This window comes from Mus pahari, chromosome 11 (genome assembly GCF_900095145.1).
Source record: "Mus pahari chromosome 11, PAHARI_EIJ_v1.1, whole genome shotgun sequence".
NCBI lineage: Eukaryota > Metazoa > Chordata > Mammalia > Rodentia > Muridae > Mus > Mus pahari.
The window spans coordinates 1,815,319-1,834,965 of record NC_034600.1 but is presented as its reverse complement, the minus strand read 5'-3'; the positions used below and the strand labels follow the sequence as shown (position 1 = coordinate 1,834,965).

Here is a 19,647-nt window from a genome sequence, read left to right as displayed (position 1 = left end):
TGATTCTGACAGACCCTATTAGCATGCTCAGGCCAGCCCTCCCCTGGCTCCCCAGCGCAGGCAGCTAGCACGCAGCTCCGAGAAAACGATGCGGGCGCACCGCTGTCTCCCCCCAGCGGCCGTGCGTGTGTCGCCGCAGGAACCCGGCGGCGGGGGTGGCTCGGTGCAGTCAAGCCCGCGGCTCCGCCCCGCGCTCCCCCTCCCGGCCGGCAGTGCCGCCCCCTCCGCGCGGGGCTCGGCTCAGACGGAGCAGCCGCCTCTGCAATGTCAGCAGCCGCAGCGGCGGCGGCAACGAGAGCGGCAGTGGCCCGGGCCCCGCGGTAGCCGCCAGCGCAGCACGGCCCGGCAGGCGCACAGCGCGACTCCGCGGCCACCTCGCTGCCTCCGGGGCACCGCGGGCGGCTGTGCGCGCCGCGGTGCAGCTCTTAGACTCCGGACCAGCGGATCTGCGGCCGCGCACAAAGACCACGGACACCCGGCGTCCGGGGACTGCGCCCAGGGACCGGCCAGGGACAGCAGCTGCGCCGCGTCTCCACGCCTCCCCTCCCTGGGCTACCGGAGCCCTTGCCGGAGAAGACCCGTCATATGACAGCGGCGACACGGCGGCCAGCGAGCGCTGGTACTGCCCGCTCCGCTGCGCCACGGCCGCCGGCTCCTAAGGTGGCCCTCGCCGCGCCCCACTGAGCGGTCGTCTGCCTCCCCCCCGCCCCCAAGCCCCGTGCGTCCCAGCTATCCGGCTCCGGGAACAGGAGCCCCGGGGAGCCCCCCGCCAGAGCCGAGCCTAAGATGGCCACGCTGCTCCGTAAAATCGGGCTCATTCGCCTGCACAACCGGGACACCGAGGACCCCAAGCACCACCACAACCACCGTGGCGGAGGCGGCGGCCAGCAGAGCGCATCGCTGCGCGGCAAAGGTGGTGGTAAGAGCGGCGGTCACAAGCAGCAGCAGCAACAGCAGCACCCCGGGGGCTCGGGCGACGCCAGCCCGGGGCCCGGCAAGGGCAAGAGTAAGCGCGCGGCGGAACTGGCCGCGCGCGACAAGCAGCCGCAGCCAGCCGCGGGGGCGGCGGGGGCGGCGGGCGCCGGGGGCCCCCGGGAGCGGGCGGCGGGCGCCAGGGCGGGGCCGGGCCCCGCGGTGGCCGCGGCGGCGACGGGCGGCAGCCTAGTGCCCGCGGCGCGCCAGCAGCACTGCACACAGGTGCGCAGCCGGCGGCTCATGAAGGAGCTCCAGGACATCGCGCGCCTCAGCGATCGCTTCATCTCAGTGGAGCTGGTAAACGAGAACCTCTTCGACTGGAACGTGAAGCTGCACCAGGTGGACAAGGACTCGGTGCTGTGGCAGGACATGAAGGAGACCAACACAGAGTTCATCCTGCTCAACCTCACCTTCCCCGATAACTTCCCCTTCTCGCCGCCCTTCATGAGGGTGCTCAGCCCGAGACTGGAGAACGGCTACGTGCTGGACGGAGGCGCCATCTGCATGGAGCTGCTCACGCCGCGCGGCTGGTCCAGCGCCTACACGGTGGAGGCCGTCATGCGCCAGTTTGCTGCCAGCCTGGTCAAGGGCCAGGTAAGGCGGCGGGGCCAGGAGCAGAGGCCCGAGTTGGGTGGGGGGTTCGAGGCTAGGCCTGAGATGGAGAGCGATGTTTGACCCCTCTAGGAATAGGTGAGAACTGGCCCAGATCCTTCCGAACAAGCCTGCCGGGGACGCTCCTCTGCTTCTTTTCCTAAAGGATTTCTCCCTGCCTGTTTCTGTACCTGACACTGATTCTACTAGAACCGCGGGGCTCTCCGGGTTGTCCGTTCTCTTTCTTTCTGCTTCCTACTCCCAGGTCCTCCCTCCCTTTCTTCTTCTTCCCTTCAGGTTAACCTTCACTCCCTCTTTCTCCTTCCCCTCTGATGGCCCTTCTTCCCTCCAACCCCCCTCCTAGCCCCCCTTTCCCCCTTTTCCACCCTCCTAAAGTCTCCCATACTTTTCCTGCCCTGCTCCACCTCTCCTCTCCAGTCTGCTTAGGTGATCTCTAGTCAGTGTAATTGTCTCGAAGGTGTGAACTTTTCCTGATGCCCAGAATCTAAGTGTCCAACCCAGTACATCACACTCAGACACACACGTGAGCGCGCGCGCGTGAGCGCGCACACACACACACACAGAGTAGGGCGGTGGGGGGGGGGCTCTTCTTCAAACCTCTCAGGTGGGCTCTGTTTAGACCAAGGCAGCTGCCTACTGCTAAGCTCTCCCCACCACTCCCCATCTCCCGTTCCAGCAGCCATCCTTGTAAAGGTGAAAGTTCTCACGGAAAGCTCTACCCAGGCAGAAGTCTGTTTGAGTCCTTCATGGTGGCTCTATCAGGCCAGACTCCATCCAGGGAAAGCTGTTGTGGCCAGCCCCTCTCCCAGCCTAGTTCTTGCCCCTTCAAGGAACATTTCTGGGACAGATGGTGAGCCGCTGTGTCTTTCAGACCTTATTGCTTTTCTTTGCTTCCTGTGTTCCTCCTATTGGGGTTAGGGAGAGGGAGTTTCAAAGATAAAGATTCAGCCAAGCACAGACAGGACAGCTGAGCAGGTCACCTGAGCATTCTCACTTAGTGCACCACAGGGTTTCCTCAGGGACAAGCAATCTGCAGACCTTCAGGGGAAACGGATTTGCTGAGATATGCCTCCCTCCCACCCGGCTTCAGGGAAGGGGGGACAGGAAGGTTTTGTTCTCTCATGTGATCTGCTGTTAGCCACGTTCAAATCTGTGGTGGGCATTTCCTAAAGTTGATCCTTACCTCCTTTTTTTTTTAATCAAATCTCATGGCTATCTGGCAGGGGCATCTTCAATAGTTACAGGGAATTCTCATTTTCTTTAAAAGACACCCCATGACCTCCACGTGTGCTTTTGACATCCAGCTTATCAGAAGCAATCATTTCTTTCCCGGTGCCTGCCTCTGCCCCTTTCATGGCGGGATACACCACACTCATCAAATGCAGTTTATTCTGCCCATTTCTTTCAAGGCTGAATCCTGGGATTTAAAAACAAAAAAACAAAAAACAAAAAAACAAAAAAAAAACTCCAGCAAAAAGGTCACTGTATCCTGAACCATCAGGAGTCGGGCTCCCACAGGAGAACACAGGGGCTCTAGAGCAGGTGCTACAACAGAGTGGGCCTATGCTGTGACAGCCAGTTTATGAAACACTGGCCTAACTATAGTGCGTGGCGGGCGCGGAGCATGTGCCACTAAGAGGGGGCCTAGGCTTCCTTTGCAATGGGGCTTATCTGAATGCAGTGGGGGGATGGTCCTCAGAAATGTCATGCTCATTTGATTTTTCAGTCAGCTCTTCACAGAGATGATTTGGAAGGGGGGGTGTTATTTGCCCCATAGACTCCAGTCTATAGCATTGTGGACTTGGGTGATTTAGCCTCCAGCATGCATGTTGAGCTCCGGGGAAATAATGGTTTTAAATGAGGAAGTGGGATTTGCAAAGGGAAATATCTTGATAAATGGTTTTTACCATTCTTGTTTAATGCTGTGAATGGCAGCGTCCCTCGGTGCCCTGCTTCTTCCAGGACTTGCTGCATGTCCATGTTCTTTCTCTTTGTCACCGAAACTGAGAGTCGCCGCAGATGAGAGGATTCCTCACTGAAAACAGTTAGCAACGTTTTCTTCATCAATTTGATAAGCAAGGAGCCCCCGTTCCTTCCACCTAGCAGGTCATATCTGACAGATGTGGTACCTATGACATGATGGCCAAGGCTTGGTACTTTTTAGAACAGCAGTTTACTTTCTCTCTGTTTCCTATCCCCTGGTTTCAATGTACAGTTCTCCACATGAAATATTCAAGCGCGGTGAAAGAAATGAAGAGGTGAATAGTCATTAAAGTTTTAGGGGGCTGGGTATGACAGAATGGCAGCATCTCTGGTAACCTGAGGACTGTGACGTGCTCATTCCTTTGCAGATCCATGACCCAAGGGTTGGCCACTCCACGTGTGGCAGTTACCGAGTGATTTTCATGGTTAGAAGTAACGTGCTTTGGACCCATCCAAATACCTAATTAACTATTCAAAGGGAGCACAGCTGCTGCCCACCCTGTGATTATTTTAAAGGGCCGTGATACTCTGACTGTCCTATTTGTTTACATTTCATTTTAGGGCTCATCTTCTTAAGCTGCAGTTAGGCCTACAAAGTCAAAAGCTCAGGTTTGTCCTCTAGCTGAAGAATTCAGGGATTTCATGAGGCTTTCTCTGGGCTGAATATGTGCCCTCATGTTACCAGAGTGGCTTTCATGCTGCACTGTGGATTATTCTAGATTGAATGAATACTCTTATATGCTATATTCTGGATACATAGAAACAAAAGCTTCTTACTTTTTTATAACTAAATCAAAGGATTCTAAATAGAGACATTCTTCCCCTCCCCCCCAAGATTGTGTGGACATGGAGCTGATGGCAATCCTCTTGCATCAGCCTCCTGAGTGTTGGGGTTGCAGGTGTGTCCCTGCACATGCAGCAAGAGAGGGTTTAGGCAACACATGGTTCTCTACTGTTGGTTGAACAGTTTCTGGACCTTTCAAATAGCCAGAGCAAATGTTTGGAGTTTTGAGAGAAGTATTTTCCTCCCTTGCCACACACAGAGCCTTAAGAACACAATTCAGAGCTCCAGTGTGACAATGTTGCCATTAGAAGGCTTTCAGAGCTTTGTCTTTGAGTTGGAGGAACTGCAGGGGCAGCACAGAGCTGTGCTAACTGGTCTCACAAGCAGTAACTTCTGTGTTCTGAGAGCAGGCCGCCTGACTCCAAGAGTGAGTAGAAAGGCCTGTCACAGAGGTCTACAGGCTCACCAGTGTCTCCAAGTGGGGACAGATAGCTCACCTACTGCTGCAGAGAAAAGACACTTGATTATGCCCTAACTCAGGGTTCTGCTCCAGCACTGACACACCTCCTGAGTGTCCCCATTTAATTAATTAGTGATGATCGTCATCAGAGAACCAGATGGCCCCTGAGCGACAGTTCCTCTCCCTTCCTTGTCCCCTCAGAACAGAAGTGACAGCAGCAGCTAGCATTTTCTGTTTCCAGTGCCACAGTCTGGTCCAGCCAAGCATAGAAGACACTAAACCTTCCTGGAGTGGATTTTTTCTGTGACCACCATACAGGTGTGGAAACAACCACTCCTTGGGCTCTCTACTTAGGGTTCTCATAAGAGATCAGACTCATGAGCCGAAGGTGTGAAAAAGCAGTCTCGGCTAGGCCACCTGAGTCCCTTGCTGCTTTCAGATGGCAGGACTTTCATTGTCACCTACATAACCATCACTGTCACCCATGGAGTAGCAGCAGCAGCCAGCTTCCTGTAAAAGGTTTGCGGGCCCCTCAGGACCAAACCATCCTTGAGTCTTCGTGTTTGGATAGCAGTTGATCAGCAACTGAAAGAGTACCGTGTTTCTAAGATCTTACTGATGCCGTGAGCTGGCTCCATCAGCTCTTTGATCACACTCACCTCTCACTTGTCTCCCTAACTTCCCAGATCTACACCCCACATCCTCATCTCTCCCAGTTTCATGTCTAACAACTTACTGGCTGATGCTACTCATATATTCAGGGTTGTGGGCACATCAACTTCTCCCTGAATGACTTGCCAGAGGCTAAACCTTAAAGGAAATTGACTGTCCCTCTTGCAGAAGCTATAAGCTGCCAGTGTCTTCTCAGCTAGGTATGGGAGCTCATGACACGCCCCCATGACATGCCCCCACCCCACCCCCATTGCTGGGATGTTTACTGGTTTGATCTGGTACAGGTCTTACAAAGTCAACCACGGCTGCTTTGAGTTTACGAGTGCAGGAATCCTGTCCTGTCCAAAAGACACGGTTTTGATCCAGTCCTCCCTGACCTCTGGAGCACTTCGTCTCTCTTTCTCCTTCTTTGGTGGTCACTGAGCCTTGGGGGTTGGAGGGGGCACACAGATGTCCCATTTGTAGCTGACCCCTCAATAATCACTTACTCTGCACATTGACTGGTCATCAGTTTTCATCTTAAATGCCCTCTGCCCAATCTCTTGACATTTTAATACCATGTTTCTATCACCAATACTCACTCAGGAATAGCAATATCTGTGTGTGTGTGTGTGTGTGTGTGTGTGTGTGTGTGTGTGTGTGTAAATCTTTAAAAACTAACTGTAAAGTTGGGTCATATTCATAACCATCCTAGAGCGTGTGTGTGATCTGAAGACTTCAGGTTGGACACATCAAACCAGGGCATCACTGCCAAGTGTTAAGTCCAGTTGCACACACAGAGTCACAAATATTACCTTCCTTAGACATTCTTTCCTTAGCCCTCCCTCCAGATCAGTGAGCCAAGCATTTGCTCATGGCTGCACAGATACACACCACCGTAAAAAACGACCCAGGCCATCAGCCACTGGACTCCTCAAACCCATGGCTTCTAAAACACTGGATATCCAAAGCTCTGTTGATTTGCAAAAGCTATCATCTGGAGGTGGTAGTGGCTCCAGAAGCAGACCTTCATTCTCTCACATCTCTGAAGGTCTTAGACAACAAAGATCAAAAATGCAATAGAGCCTGCTTCCTATGTCCTTGGCTTGAAGATGACATCTTTCCTTTTAGCTCTCACACCGTTGTTCTTCCATGCATGTCTCCGTTCTGGCTTCTTATGATGATATTTGTTCTATTGCATCAGCGCCCATCCTGAGGACCCCACTTTAACCTGATAACCTCTTAAAGACCCTACCTACAGATAAGGTCGTGTTCCAGGTTTGGAGGGTGTGGGTTCCATATTTTAACTGGGATGAGGGAGAAATACCCACTGCCAACCATATGGGGATTTATTAACTATCTCAACATCTTAGTTCCAGAGAGCTTGCTGCTGGTTTGTCAAGCATCACGTGCTAGCCTGTAGAGGCACAGGATAGTAAATCTTGCCTGGGGTGCCAAGCAGAGAAATGCCAGCGCACTCCAACAGAACTCAGGGAGCCTACCTCCTGAATAACGTCAGGTAGGGTCAGGGTAACGAATGTCTGATTCACCCCAAGAGACAAGAGTTTTTAAGCTTATGAGTCACTGTGTTGTTTTGTCCTGGGTTGCGTGGAAGGGACAGAGATAATTACCAATGACAGTGACTCTGCAGCTTGAAGTATCGATATGCCCAACTACTTGGAGAAAAAAAAAAAATAGCTACTTGTTCTCCTATCAAGTAGGGCAGGCAGAAGGACACCAATGGGACTTTGCAGCCTAAAATTAGCCCCGTTCCAATCCCAGTGCTCCGCCCCCGGCACCTAGCACAGTTACTAATAGGAGCTACCACCTCTCTGCCTTGGGAGTCCAGAGAACTAGGGTTGGCTACAACAGACGCTAGTGAGAATTTGCTTACCTTTCTGATTTCACTGAAAGGAGGGAATTTTTTTTTTCTGTTTGAAGAGACAGCGTGTAGGTGCCATTGTGTAATGGAATACCAAGTTGAAATCTGAGAGTAACATGGCCTAGGACCAGCATCCCCTCCACAACTCCTCTTTTACCCCTGGGAATGATTCTCCTGAAGCCAAGTTGAATGGTAGAAGCACCCTCGTGCCCTACCACGTCAGGGACAAATACGGAACCAGCCACGGCAGCCATCGCTTGCCTTGGTGTCTGCGGTTTTTTTGTCATTGCTTGAGGAAGTACATATTCATAGAGTATCCACAGACCTAGCAATGGACAATTCTCTGGATGTGCACAGGGACCTGGGTGTGAAGAGTTTTCTACTGCTATAAATGACATTTTCAAAGATAACATCCCACTTAAGCCTGGATGGGAAGCCTCCTTGTTCCTCTGATATGTTTTGTTGCTAAGAAGCCAAAAGACGGAAATTTCCAACAATCCAACAAGAACCGAAATGGCAGCTGTACTTCCAGCAGGGGCCATCTTTCCCTGGGGAGTGGGTCAGATGACCTGACATTTCCTCATTGCCACCGAGATGGATGAGCTATGGTTTGATTGATTAGCTATTGACTCCTTGTCCCCCACCTCAGGCCATCAGCACCCACTTGCCAGGGGTCTACCATGATCTATAAGAACATCACTCTTGCCTTTCCTGTGTATCTTTTCCCTACTCTGTGAGTTGCCCCTGGTTCTTTTCATGGCATGTTAATCCTGTGAATCTCAAAGGAATCCTGTGACAGGGACCGATGCTAGGTGCGCCAGACTGGGGAGGTCAAGGAGGAAGGAGATTTGGGGACATCCAAGAGGAAAGGCTCACAGGTGAGGGGTTGGTGAGGCTGTGAATTCGAGGAAGGAGCTAGCGAGGTGGGCCCCTCCTCATGCAGCAAGGCAGCTGTATTCAGGGGACACATCCATGGCAGGAATCATCATGTATGCTCTCCCAGGCTCTGATCTCTCCACATCCTTCACTCCCCCCAACACACACCATTTCCATGATGATGTCTCCTTGGCTCAGACTATGCACTGTGAACTTTCCAGAGCACAGCCAGAATCCCCCCCCCCAGGACTGCTCACCACAGAGGTGATTCTCTGCTTTCCATGGCCCCCTCTGGGGTCCCTGCAGCCCTTTTTCTGGAAAGCCTTCTGGCTTTGTTCACCAGAAGAACCCCTGTCCATCCTTCAGAACTCTGCCAACATGCCAGAGCTCCTCCAGCCACGGCAGTGGCTTCCTCTGTGAGCACTGACTGTGAAACACTCCTTCCTGCGTGTCCTACTAGAGACTGTATGTTGGCGACTGTATTTTTCTTGTCTTCACGGTGCCTGTCTGTCTGAGCAGACACCCCCACACCCTTCATTTCCTCACCTGCAGTATAGCCTAATGATGAAGATGTGCATCGGGTGGCTCTGCTATCAGTGAAGGGGGATTGTGGCTAGGCAAATTCCATGGTGGCCATCCTGGGCCTTTGTTGCTTTAAGTGTCCAATCCCTGAGACCTGGTCTATTGCTCTGAGCTTTAGAAGCCAGAGATTTCACGGCTCTGACCTCCCTAATTAGAGGCTCTCTATGGACATTAACTCCCAGCTCCTTGCAGCTACCATGAACCCTCAGCCTCTATCAACAGTGGGCAGTCACAGAAGACAGTGGCAAGCAGAAGCAGGGGACGCTTTCTGGTCTTACAGGCACAGTGTGGGCCTTAGATGCTGGGCCCTCAGTGGTGTGTATGGTGGAAGTGTGACAGCGCTGAGGTCTGTGGTGTCTCGGTGCTCAGCCCTTGACAGCGACTATTGCAGCTTTCAGACTGTATTAGTCAGGGTTCTCTAGAGTCACAGAACTTACGGATATGCTCTATATAGTAAAGGAATTTATTGATGACTTACAGTCTGCAGTCCAAATCCCAACAATGGTTCAGTAGTAGTTGTGGATGGAAGTCCAAGGATCTAGCAGTTGCTGAGTCCCACACAGCAAGAAGGCGAAAGAGCAAGAGCCAGACTCCCTTCTTCCAATGTCCTTATATGGTCCCCAGCAGAAGGTGTAGCCCAGATTAAAGGTGTGTGCCACCACACCTTTAATCCCAGATGACCTTGGACTCAGAGATCTCCCTGTCTTAATCTTCTGGATTCAATCACCACTGTGTCTCAAGATCTCCATACCAAGATCCAGATCAGAAACTTCTATCTCCCAGTCTCCAGATTAGGTTCACTGGTGAGCCTTCCAATTCTGGATTGTAGTTCATTTCAAATATAGTCAAGTTGACAACCAGGAATAGCCACTACACAGACCCAGGGTGCCTGAGACCTCTAGCCCTTTGGTATCTTCTAGAAGCCAAGTCCTGCAGCTTCTCATCTTCAGCCCTCTGTCATTTCTGCTCCCTGTACTTCTGCCCCAGAAAGTCACTCAGATGCATCAGCTGTTCTCTCAGTACTATTACAGCTATGGCTCAGGCTGCTACACCTTCCTTTCTTCGTGTTACCGGCTCAGCCCACTGGACTCGTGATAAAGATCAAACGTAGGCAAGGGAAGGCTGCTGGGAAATGCCTTTCATCGCCCAGATGTTGATTGTCCAGATGTTGGACAGCACAGGAGACTTTTTCTAGCTGACCCCAGAGTGAAGACGCAGTCCCGCACTGATAGGCAGAAAGGTAATTTGGTAAGGCCACCTGCCAATCATAGTCCTTACATTTACACCGGGTCACTGTGGTCCCTCATGCAAATCAGTGACTCTTTGTACCAACTACCAGCCTCCTCCTGGGCCATTGAGGGAAGTACTTCATCTCTAACCTAAGCAAAATTAGACTGCAGGGTCATCTAGAGCTCCCCATAGCTTGTGATAGAAAAAAAAAATATATGGAGGGAGCTGTTTTTGAAATAATCTGTTGCAAAAAGCAGCTGTGGTTGCTATGTAGCTTCCTCAAGGTGTCATGGAGTATTGAAAGCAGCCAGTGCTGGCCTGAGGACTGTCCAGCGGGCTGCCTGGCGGACCATCCTGGGCTCAAAACGTCTGCATCTGGGGCATGGGATGCTAAGCATCGAGCAGCTGTCAATCGCAGAGTTAAACTGTCCCAGCACTTTAGGTTATTTAAAGGGAAAGATAAACATTAGGAGGAAGCTTACCTTACCGTAAAGGCTTCTCATTGAGAGTATTTAATGGTGCTCTGACTACCTAATGCCCACACTGTTACCCCAGGGAGCATGGGGACCCTCTAATTGGTCCCATTTCCTATTAGCTAGATGTTTGCTGGGTTTTCCATGGATCAAATCATTAAATCCTGGCAGGAAACTGGGGGTCTCCAGTGAGTTCACACATGGTAGAGGCAAAGAGGAGAAGGGGCCAGGGCCGAGCCACACCATCAAATGCTCAGGGGCCAAGGCCATCCGCTCTAGTTGGCAGCAAGAGACACCTAGCCAAATGCCATATAAAGCTGTCTACCATGCGTGACTGTGGGTGGTATAGAGGCCTTTACAGAGTGCCCATGTCGCTTCCACTCTCGGGACTGAATCATAAGGACATAGGCAGTGTGTCCATCAAACTGGAACCACGGCTCTGAGATGTAAGCAAAGCCTACACTACACAGAACGTGTTGCACCCATGGTGAGAACAGTAAACATGCTTTAATTCTCTGAAACTGTAAAAGAAAGATAATTATCACCATTTTATTTCTTCTCCATACAAAAGAGAAAAGGCATTTTAAAGGTTCTGAAAATAACTCAAGAATGGAGTGCTTTTTAAAGATAATTACCACATTGGTAAAATCAGTTAGGTTGGAGAAATTACAACTTTAAATATAATTTCTGTAAAATAAATACCAATTCCCCGTCACAATATTTGGCAAGCATTTCCCCTCACCCCCAGAAAAAATAATAGTTAGATTTTTGATGAGGGAGATAAGAAAATTCTATTATTATACTGATAAGATCACACTTCAAGTTAAAATATGCCCGCCCCATTCAGGAATAGCAGAGAAAAAAAAAGTCTCCAGACAAATGCCATTGGGGGTGCTTTCTGATTTTAATCTTGAAAAATCAGACTTTTCAAAATTCAGAATATAGAGTGACAAATTTTCCTTTATCATGGCCGGGGTGAATAATGGCTTTTGGAGGGTGGCATTTGGAGCTGCTGGGAACACAGCTGTTAGAACCTTGATTCTGCCCTCCTAACACCCAAGGTAACTCCGGAGAGTCGGGAGCCATGTGATGTGACTTCCTGGGGGAAGGTAGCTGGAAATTGGGTGTAATTGTATCAAATGCATATTGATTGCTACAGGAACTTATTTGTTTGGAGTCCTGGGAGGTTAATGGCGTACCTTGCTAACACGCCTTCCTGGCAAAGAGGACACAGAGCTCTTACAGAAGAAATCTACCAAGAATGCAGTTTGTTACAAGTTTACAGGGATTGTAGGTGACCCGACATGGTAAGCCTACGAAACATCGATCTGAACAAGTCATCAGAGTATCTTTTAAAAATACTATTTTCGGGGCTGGTGAGATGGCTCAGCAGGTAAAAGCATCCGACTGCTCTTCCAAAGGCGCAGAGTTCAAATCCCAGCAACCACATGGTGGCTCACAACCATCCTTAACGAGATCTGACTCCCTCTTCTGGGGTGTCTGAGGACAGCTACAGTGTACTTATATATAATAAATAAATGAATCTTAAAATATATATGTATTATTTTCTATTCCCTTGAAAGATACGTGGAATAGTACTGGGTTTTTTGTTGGCTTGTTTTGTTGTTTATTTGTTTGTTTGTTTTGTTTTGTTTTTGTGAAGGACGGGTGCATGCATGGCAGGGAGAGGCAGAAGACCATCCCAGGTCTCATTCTTCAGAGTTTATTAAAACAGAAACAAAACAAACAAACAAAACCAGTCTCCCTTCACCAGCTTGGAACTCACCCGACAGTCACCAAATAGGCTAGACTGGCTGGCAAAGGAGCCCTGGGAGCTGCCTGTCTCTTGTTTCCCAGTGCTAGGGTCTAGGACTCCGGCTCAGGTCCTGGATATGGCAAGGCGAGCATGGCGGCAGTTACTCTACCTCCTCTTGTAATTGCCTGCAAGTGTCTGAGGACTTGTGGAGTAAGTGCCCAACACCCCTTCCCCTCTCCCCCCACCCCTTTCTTCTTGTCCTTTCCTTAAGGTTGGCCTGGAGGAGGGAGAGGGCAAAAAGGAGGTTTCTGGCCCATAGTAGCAAGCTCGTGTTCTCCAGGGACAGCACCTGCATTCCGTGTACAGGACAAGTGCCCTGCACATAAACGGACACTAAGGGCTTCTGAGTGTTGCCCTGTACTCAGTGCCCTCTGACCATCTTTATGATGAGTGTTATACAGCATGAGAGTGAGAGGACTCAGATAAGAAAATGTTTCTAACTGTATTCACCCATAAAACCACATAAGACTTTAAGGACATTAATAAATAAAAACAACCTGATAACAAGCAAGCTTCAACTCTGCTGAATTGGATTAGGGTGCTGATTCTGTTAGTAATTGTCTTTTAAAAGGATCCTGCCATAGGCCTTTTCATTAACAGGAGAGATGGAGGTCTCCTGGTTGTTCCTAAGGATTAGGCACGGAGACACAGAGATCCCTGGAACCTCTCCCCGCAGCACATGGCCCTGCCAGGTCATCTACACAGAAGACCACCTTTAGACGCACTGAATAAAATGCATGAGCAAACTGTCATGGTTGGCTACAGTCGCTACATTTGTAACATGATGAGCTGAGGTGTGAGGTTAGACAACACTCCGCTAGCACACTCTCAGGGCTAAGAGGTGTGGCCATCGGTCCCCAGGTCTCACAGTCCATGAGCCTCTGCCATGTTCACAAATACAGACTACCATGTGAGTTTTTTAAAATGTGAAGTGTAGGCATCTACCTTTCTCAACCTGCTTTAACAAGGGTTCAACCTCCCCTCTAGCCCACATCCTACCAGAGGTGGTGGGAAAGAAGGGCTATTAGGATACCAGGGAAGTAGACCTGCTTAGAAATATTTCTTTGGGCCGATTCCAATATTCATAGTTCTCAGGCCAGTCCACTAGCAAACACCAAACATGAATCAGCAGCTGCAATACAGTCCACCTGGCAGATCCTGCATTGTGTGCTCTGGCAAAACATCATTTGACATGACTGACTTTCCAAAGAAAACCAGAAGTTTTCGCTTCAGTGGAGTTCTGGTTTTGCTTGTTCTGTTGTTTGCATTGGGTTCTCACTCTTAGTACAAGCTAGCCTGGAACTCATTATGTAACCCAGGCTGACATGAGGCTCATGGCAATCCTCCTGTCTCGGCCTGCCGAGGGCTGGGATTTCTATTGATGACAAAGTCATGCTGTTATTGTGGTTTAATTCAAGCAAGTTACTGAAGCTAATAAAGCTTTACCCATCCAGAGCGACAGCCCCTGGGAGCCCTTGGTTCAGACAACAAGAAGCTTCAGGGTCCTTGCTACGAGATGGTGGTAGTCTTAGGAATGCTCTTAAAGCTTATTATACAGCTCAAAACCAGAACATTTGGGAGAGAGGTTTAAGAGCCATACCTGTTTTGATTTGTTTCTGTCATGTTATTGTTAGGTAGGGTTAAACTTAAACCCTGGAGCTGGTGGCAGACACAGAATCCCATCACATTATTCCTCCAGACCACACTGGCTTAAGGGCTGAAAACCACTCACCCCACTGCACAGGGGAAGCGCAGACTCAAGGCGAATGATGGACATGGTAGTGAGTATGTGGAAATGCTGAGTAGATGAGCCTTCTCTGAGGGACTAGAACTTCCTAAAATACTCACAATAAAATTATCGCCAAAGGCTCAGCCATGCATTTGCAAGAAACACTCACTATGCAGAGGGATCTGCTGTTGTTATCAGTGTCTCCTGCTTACACTGATACCAAGTTGATTCAAATGCTTCACACTGAGCCCTAACTCAATTGGAAAAAGCGCCCGATAACCCCCCTTTTGTTCTGGAACCATTACAGCCTCTCAAGACAGACCCTTGTCAAGGCCTTTGTGGGTTTCATCTCATCAAAGCATTGTGCATGACGAGACACTGACATCTGACAGCTGAAGCAAGTAGGGCTCTAGTTATTGTCCAGCTACCTCCCCTTGCTCTGTACTAATTATAACTAAACTTTGCTTTCTGTTGGAAGTTGGGAGTTTGCACCTTTATAACTCTACTCACCTCTGATCTCCTAAGAAGTCCCATTCTGTGTCTGGGAGATGGCCCAGTGGCTGAGAGAACTTGTTGAACAAGCATGAGCACCTGAGTTCAGATCAGAGCACCCGTGTATAAAGCCAGCCACGGTCACTCATGCTGTATGGCCAGTGATTCGAGGGCATCGGGGGAGATGTTGGGTACGGAGACAGAAAGATCATGGGGATCTGATGGCCTACAGATTAACTCTAGGACAGGATTTCATCTTTCCATGTAGTGGAGACTCCAGGGATAACTGAGAATGGGGCCTGGGTGTGTTGCCATAACTACCGATGTAGGCACAATGAGGTTTTGAGTACCATGGTTGGCAAATAGAAACAGTGCTACCCGGTGGCTCAGACTGTTTCCTCGTACTTAATTTTTTCATTTTAAAATCCTGTTTAACATTTCTTTCACTGAATCTAACCTCACTTGAAATCTTTTCAGTTGTCCTATCTTTCCTGAGATATTGAGAGTCTTGCGTCTTCACCTTTGCTCCAAGGACATGCACAAGTCCTGGCTTCATGCCAAGCACTCCCAGCTGGAGGTCATAAGATATCCCAGCACTACCATCATAAGGTGTCCCTGAGAACCAGCTAGAACCCTACCCAGCCCTAGAGATCCACCCTTGGTTGCAACGGCAAACCTGGCAGGTTCTGCAGTAGCTTTTAGTCCGTGATGATGTTCTGGTTCCTGATGGAAGCCACTGGCTTGATGGGCATAGGCAAGGGTGGCACTGAGTTGTCCTTCTCAGGACTGGTGAGTGAAACCATGCCATCTCCATGATCAGAAGAGATGTAAAGTCTCCAGAACTAGCTGTTTATTAGTGTGGCGCTTCGGGTGATAACGGATCTCATAGGCTCATGTAATTGAATGTTTGTTCCTTAGTTTGTAGAACTATTTGGGGACAGGATTAAGAGGTGTGGCCTTGTTAGAGGAGGTGTGTCACTAGGTGTGGACTTGGAGGTTTCAAAAGCCCAAGTCATTCCAGTTAGGTTCTGCATTCTTTGTTCTTTCTCCATGTCTCTCTGTGTCTCTATCGCTCTTGGTGTCTCTCTGTCTCTCTCTCTCTCTGTCTCTCTCTCTCTTTCTCTCTCTCTGTCTCTCTCTGTCTCTCTCTGTCTCTCTCTGTCTCTCTCTCTCTGTCTCTCTCTCTCTCTCTGTCTCTCTCTCTCTGTGTCTGTCTGTCTGTCTGTCTGTCTGTCTCTCTCTCTCTCTCTCTCTCTCTCTCTCTCTCTCTCTCTCTCAACTTGTGGATAAGATGTAAGCTCTCAGCTAATGCTCCAACCCCATGCCTGCCTGCTGCCATGCTCTCCCTGCCATAATGCTTATGGATTCACCCCTTGAAACTATAACCAAATCTTCAATTAAATGCTTTCTCTCATAAGTTGCCTTGTTCATGGTGTCTCTTCACAGCAATGTAACAGTAACTCAGACAATCAGTATTCAACTACAAAACACTCCTACAGCCCAGTGCCCTCCAACCCAAATGTGTGATGACGGGATTTTGGTATAAGAAACAAGAGGCCAGCAGTCGTGTGAACCAAGACAAGTTCACTGTTTTCATGAGCTCCTAATAGTGACATGACTGAACCATGGGACACCCCGGGGCCCTGGCTCACTCTCCTTTCTGTTTAGCAGCAATCCCAAGAGTACCATCATATAGGACTTGCCAAAGGGTCCAAGACTGGCCGACCTCTAATTAGAGAAAAATCTACCCAGCCTGCAGACAGAGCAAGTAAACTCATCAGAGAATTCAGAAAGTACAAGACCACCCAACCCTCACTCAGATGCACCTGGGGCAGAACAAACCCCTCTACAGTTGTGGGACAGTGGATCTGAATCTGATGAGAAGTTCTGCACTTCACCATTAAGATTCCCAGCGAGGCAGAGGGATAAAGTCATTACTGTGGAGAAATAACTAAAATTCCCAGTTATGAAATATATGGTGAAAGGCTATTTTGTAAAAGTTGGGTGTCAACTGGTCCTGTAAGTCAAGCTGAATGGAACGGAACGGAAGACACACAACCATCTTGTCTTCCAGAAGCACGTGTCTGTGCAATGCAATGTTTGCCATTTAACTTTCCCTTTGCATGTTGTTCTTCCTACATAATTATGATTATAATTGGTGCAATCTTCATTTTGTACCCAGTCTTAATTTTCTTCAGCTCCCTTCAGTTTCTTTATTTTTCTGTCTCCTGCTGTTCTTTTAAGTGAGTAAGTCATGCCATTCAGGGATAGATAATGTTTCTGAAAACACTGCAGAATATTCGGGAAGGTCTTACTTTGAAATTGGGTGAGTAAACCCTTTAAACTTTAGCAAGCTGAATTTTAAATATGGCATGTACACAGGAGAAGATCATGAGTTGGAGAACAGAAATTACTGGAAGAGAATGAGTAGGTAGAGGGGTGTTGTATGGGGGGCAGACATGGGGGGCAGGGCCTGTGACACATGACACCTTCCTCATTGGCTCATGGTGTGGTAGTGCAGATTTATGATGGAATTTTATACCATAGTTTTATTCTAGAACATTCTTAGGACTTTTACAAACAAATGCCTTGAGTCACACACTAAGCAAAGTTAGAAAAATAGGCCTAGTGACCTAGGGTACACAGAAGCCAAGAACGCAGTGACTTGTGCTAAGCTCAGATGGGCTTAGCACCATCTCCCTAACCTACGAAGACTCTTTTCCTTGTGCAGTATTGAGTTTTGCATATGAACAACAAATCCCATCTTAGACAAAATTCCAAATATGAGGTTATGAGATGCAGTGTCTAGACAAAAGAGAACTGAGAAACATCAACTCATGTTGCTTTCCTCAGACACCACACACACCTCCTGGGTGCTTCTCCACTTGACTGTTTAACGTTCCAAGGCCTTATTAGAAGTGGCTGCCTCCCTGGTGTGATGGAGGGTGCTCGCTCATTCCTGGCTGCATTTCCCGGCTCGAGAAGGCCTTGGACAGCTTATGGAGGTCACCGAGAGGACAAGATGGCCGCTGCTTTTGCAGTGCCCCACCTGCATCTTAGAGTCTGGAAGCCATGACAGGAAAGGCTATCTTAGCCCTAGGGACTTTGTTGGTTGTACCACAACTGTCCCAAGGAACCCAGGTGCAAACCTACACATATTAATGAACTTTGGACAGTAGATTCATTCTGGTGTGTGTGTGTGTGTGTGTGTGTGTGTGTGTGTGTGTGTGTGTGTGTGTGTGTGTGGCAGAAGGGGACAGACCTTTTTCTCTCCGGGTGTTTTTAACCTTTCATTGAGGGTCATTTGGAACTCTTAAGGACCAATGAATGGTCCTGCTGCCCAGAGAAAATTTATAGCTTGGAGGGATAAAGATTATCATCCTTTCATAGGCCCCGTGAAGCCTTATCACAAGAATCAGGGCACTTTTTTAATGAAACTACCAATTTTTATTTCATAGAGTCTTCAAATTTCAGAGCCAAGGGGGGAATGCTTGGGAGTAATGAGCTGGTGTCTGCATGAGAGAAAACGTTTTAATCTCATAGCAGGAAGTCAGGAGGGGAGGTAAAAGTGGTTGTCACCAAGTCACCAGGTTCCCATGTTTCTTGAGTTTGGTTAGTACCTTCTGGTCACTAGGAATCTCTCTACCAAGTTAGGACAGCACACCCCTTTCTGCTTGCCTACCCTGAGAACGTTTCCGTAGGCCCAAAGGTGGACAACACACACACAGGGGCACATCTCATAGTCTTAGCAAAACTTCACCTTCCCGTTTCCACTTCCAAACATCTGAGCATGAGTGTGCCTGCGGTCTTCATCTGGGCCCAGTGGTCTGCGTGGGATGCATTTTGCTTGTTACTAAGTGTATATGAACAGATCACAGATACCTTTATGAACCCTAATGTCAAAGCCCCCGTTGTGTCCCACTGTCCACCCAGTCTACCTCATTGCCCTTCTCTCTATGAAGCCTTTCCCCTTCTTTCCTTCCAGGCTCTCGCTGAGAGCTTTCCTTCCATCTTCAGAGTATCCTCTTGCAGTTTCCCATGCGTTCCCACACCCTGGGTGAAGCAGCCCTTAGGAGGTCCACGTGGTGGTACCCACAAGCCATTGCAAGTGGTGTCTGTGGAGGCAACACTGCCCAGCCATTTGTGTTCAGATTTTCATTCATTCTTATTTCTCAGACGTAGAGGAATTCATAAAAATATCCTCTAGAAAAAAAGGCTGGCAGGGTCATGGGACTCCTTGGACAAGCCCAGACCTTGCACCTAGAGGACACTCAGTAGATGTCACTAAATGAAGCAGAGTGGGTGCCCTTGGGATACAGCAAGATTATGATTCATTAGAGAAAGCTGGAGGGTGCTGAGTGCCTGGTAATTGCAGCGTCGTCAGGAGAGTGGACATTTTTAGCAACAAAGCCAAACTCTACACAAGGACGTTCTATGGTTGACACCAAGGACAGAGCAGTTTCCCTCCTGGAACCATGAGCACTCCAAGGGACCAGGACCAGCCTCCGTGCTTTAGTGAATGTAAGTCGGCTGGCTCTGTGGGGTTTGTTTGTGACTGGTAGCCTTTGAAGTGTTGTTTTGCAGTGTGACTGGACAGACACTGGAGGGGTGAGAGCCTTGCTCACTGTCCTGCGCCTGGCAGGCAGCAACATGCTCTATGGTTTTATATATGGAGAAATTCGGTGTGAGATTTAGTAATGCTTGAAGATCTCTGCACTTGTCTTTTGCTTGTTCTTTGAATTATATGATTTTAATTGCCTGGTTATAGTCAATCTGAGAACAATTAGTGACTGGTAGTTTTAGCAAACACTGAATAACCCTGAGTGAAACCCCAGACCACTGTGACACATGTCAGGGAAAACATCTCTGCATGTGTGTCTGTTCTTGCTATACTCAAAAGTAGAGACATGTGTGAGAGTATTCCCAAATATCACCAACAGTCTACCTCCAAGGCCCAGGAACAGGCTAGGGTCATCCTTCCTTCTGGCTCCCAGCAGAGATGGACAGAGCCCCTGTCTCCAGTGTCCCACCCTCTGCTCTGCACAGAGCCCCTGTCTCCAGTGCCCCACACTCTGCTCTGCACAGAGCCCCTGTCTCCAGTG

General features: G+C 49.1%; 1 protein-coding gene across 1 annotated transcript in view; it reads left to right on the top strand.

Moving 5' to 3' along the window:
- Positions 1-226: 226 nt before the first annotated feature.
- The window catches only part of Ube2ql1 (ubiquitin conjugating enzyme E2 Q family like 1), a 39,765-nt gene continuing 20,344 nt past the window's right edge, over positions 227-19,647 (top strand). Inside the window, exon 1 of the mRNA XM_021208434.1 lies at positions 227-1,569. Within this exon, the coding sequence (XP_021064093.1) occupies positions 787-1,569 (783 nt within the window). The 5' untranslated portion in view covers positions 227-786. The remainder of the gene's footprint in view (positions 1,570-19,647) is intronic.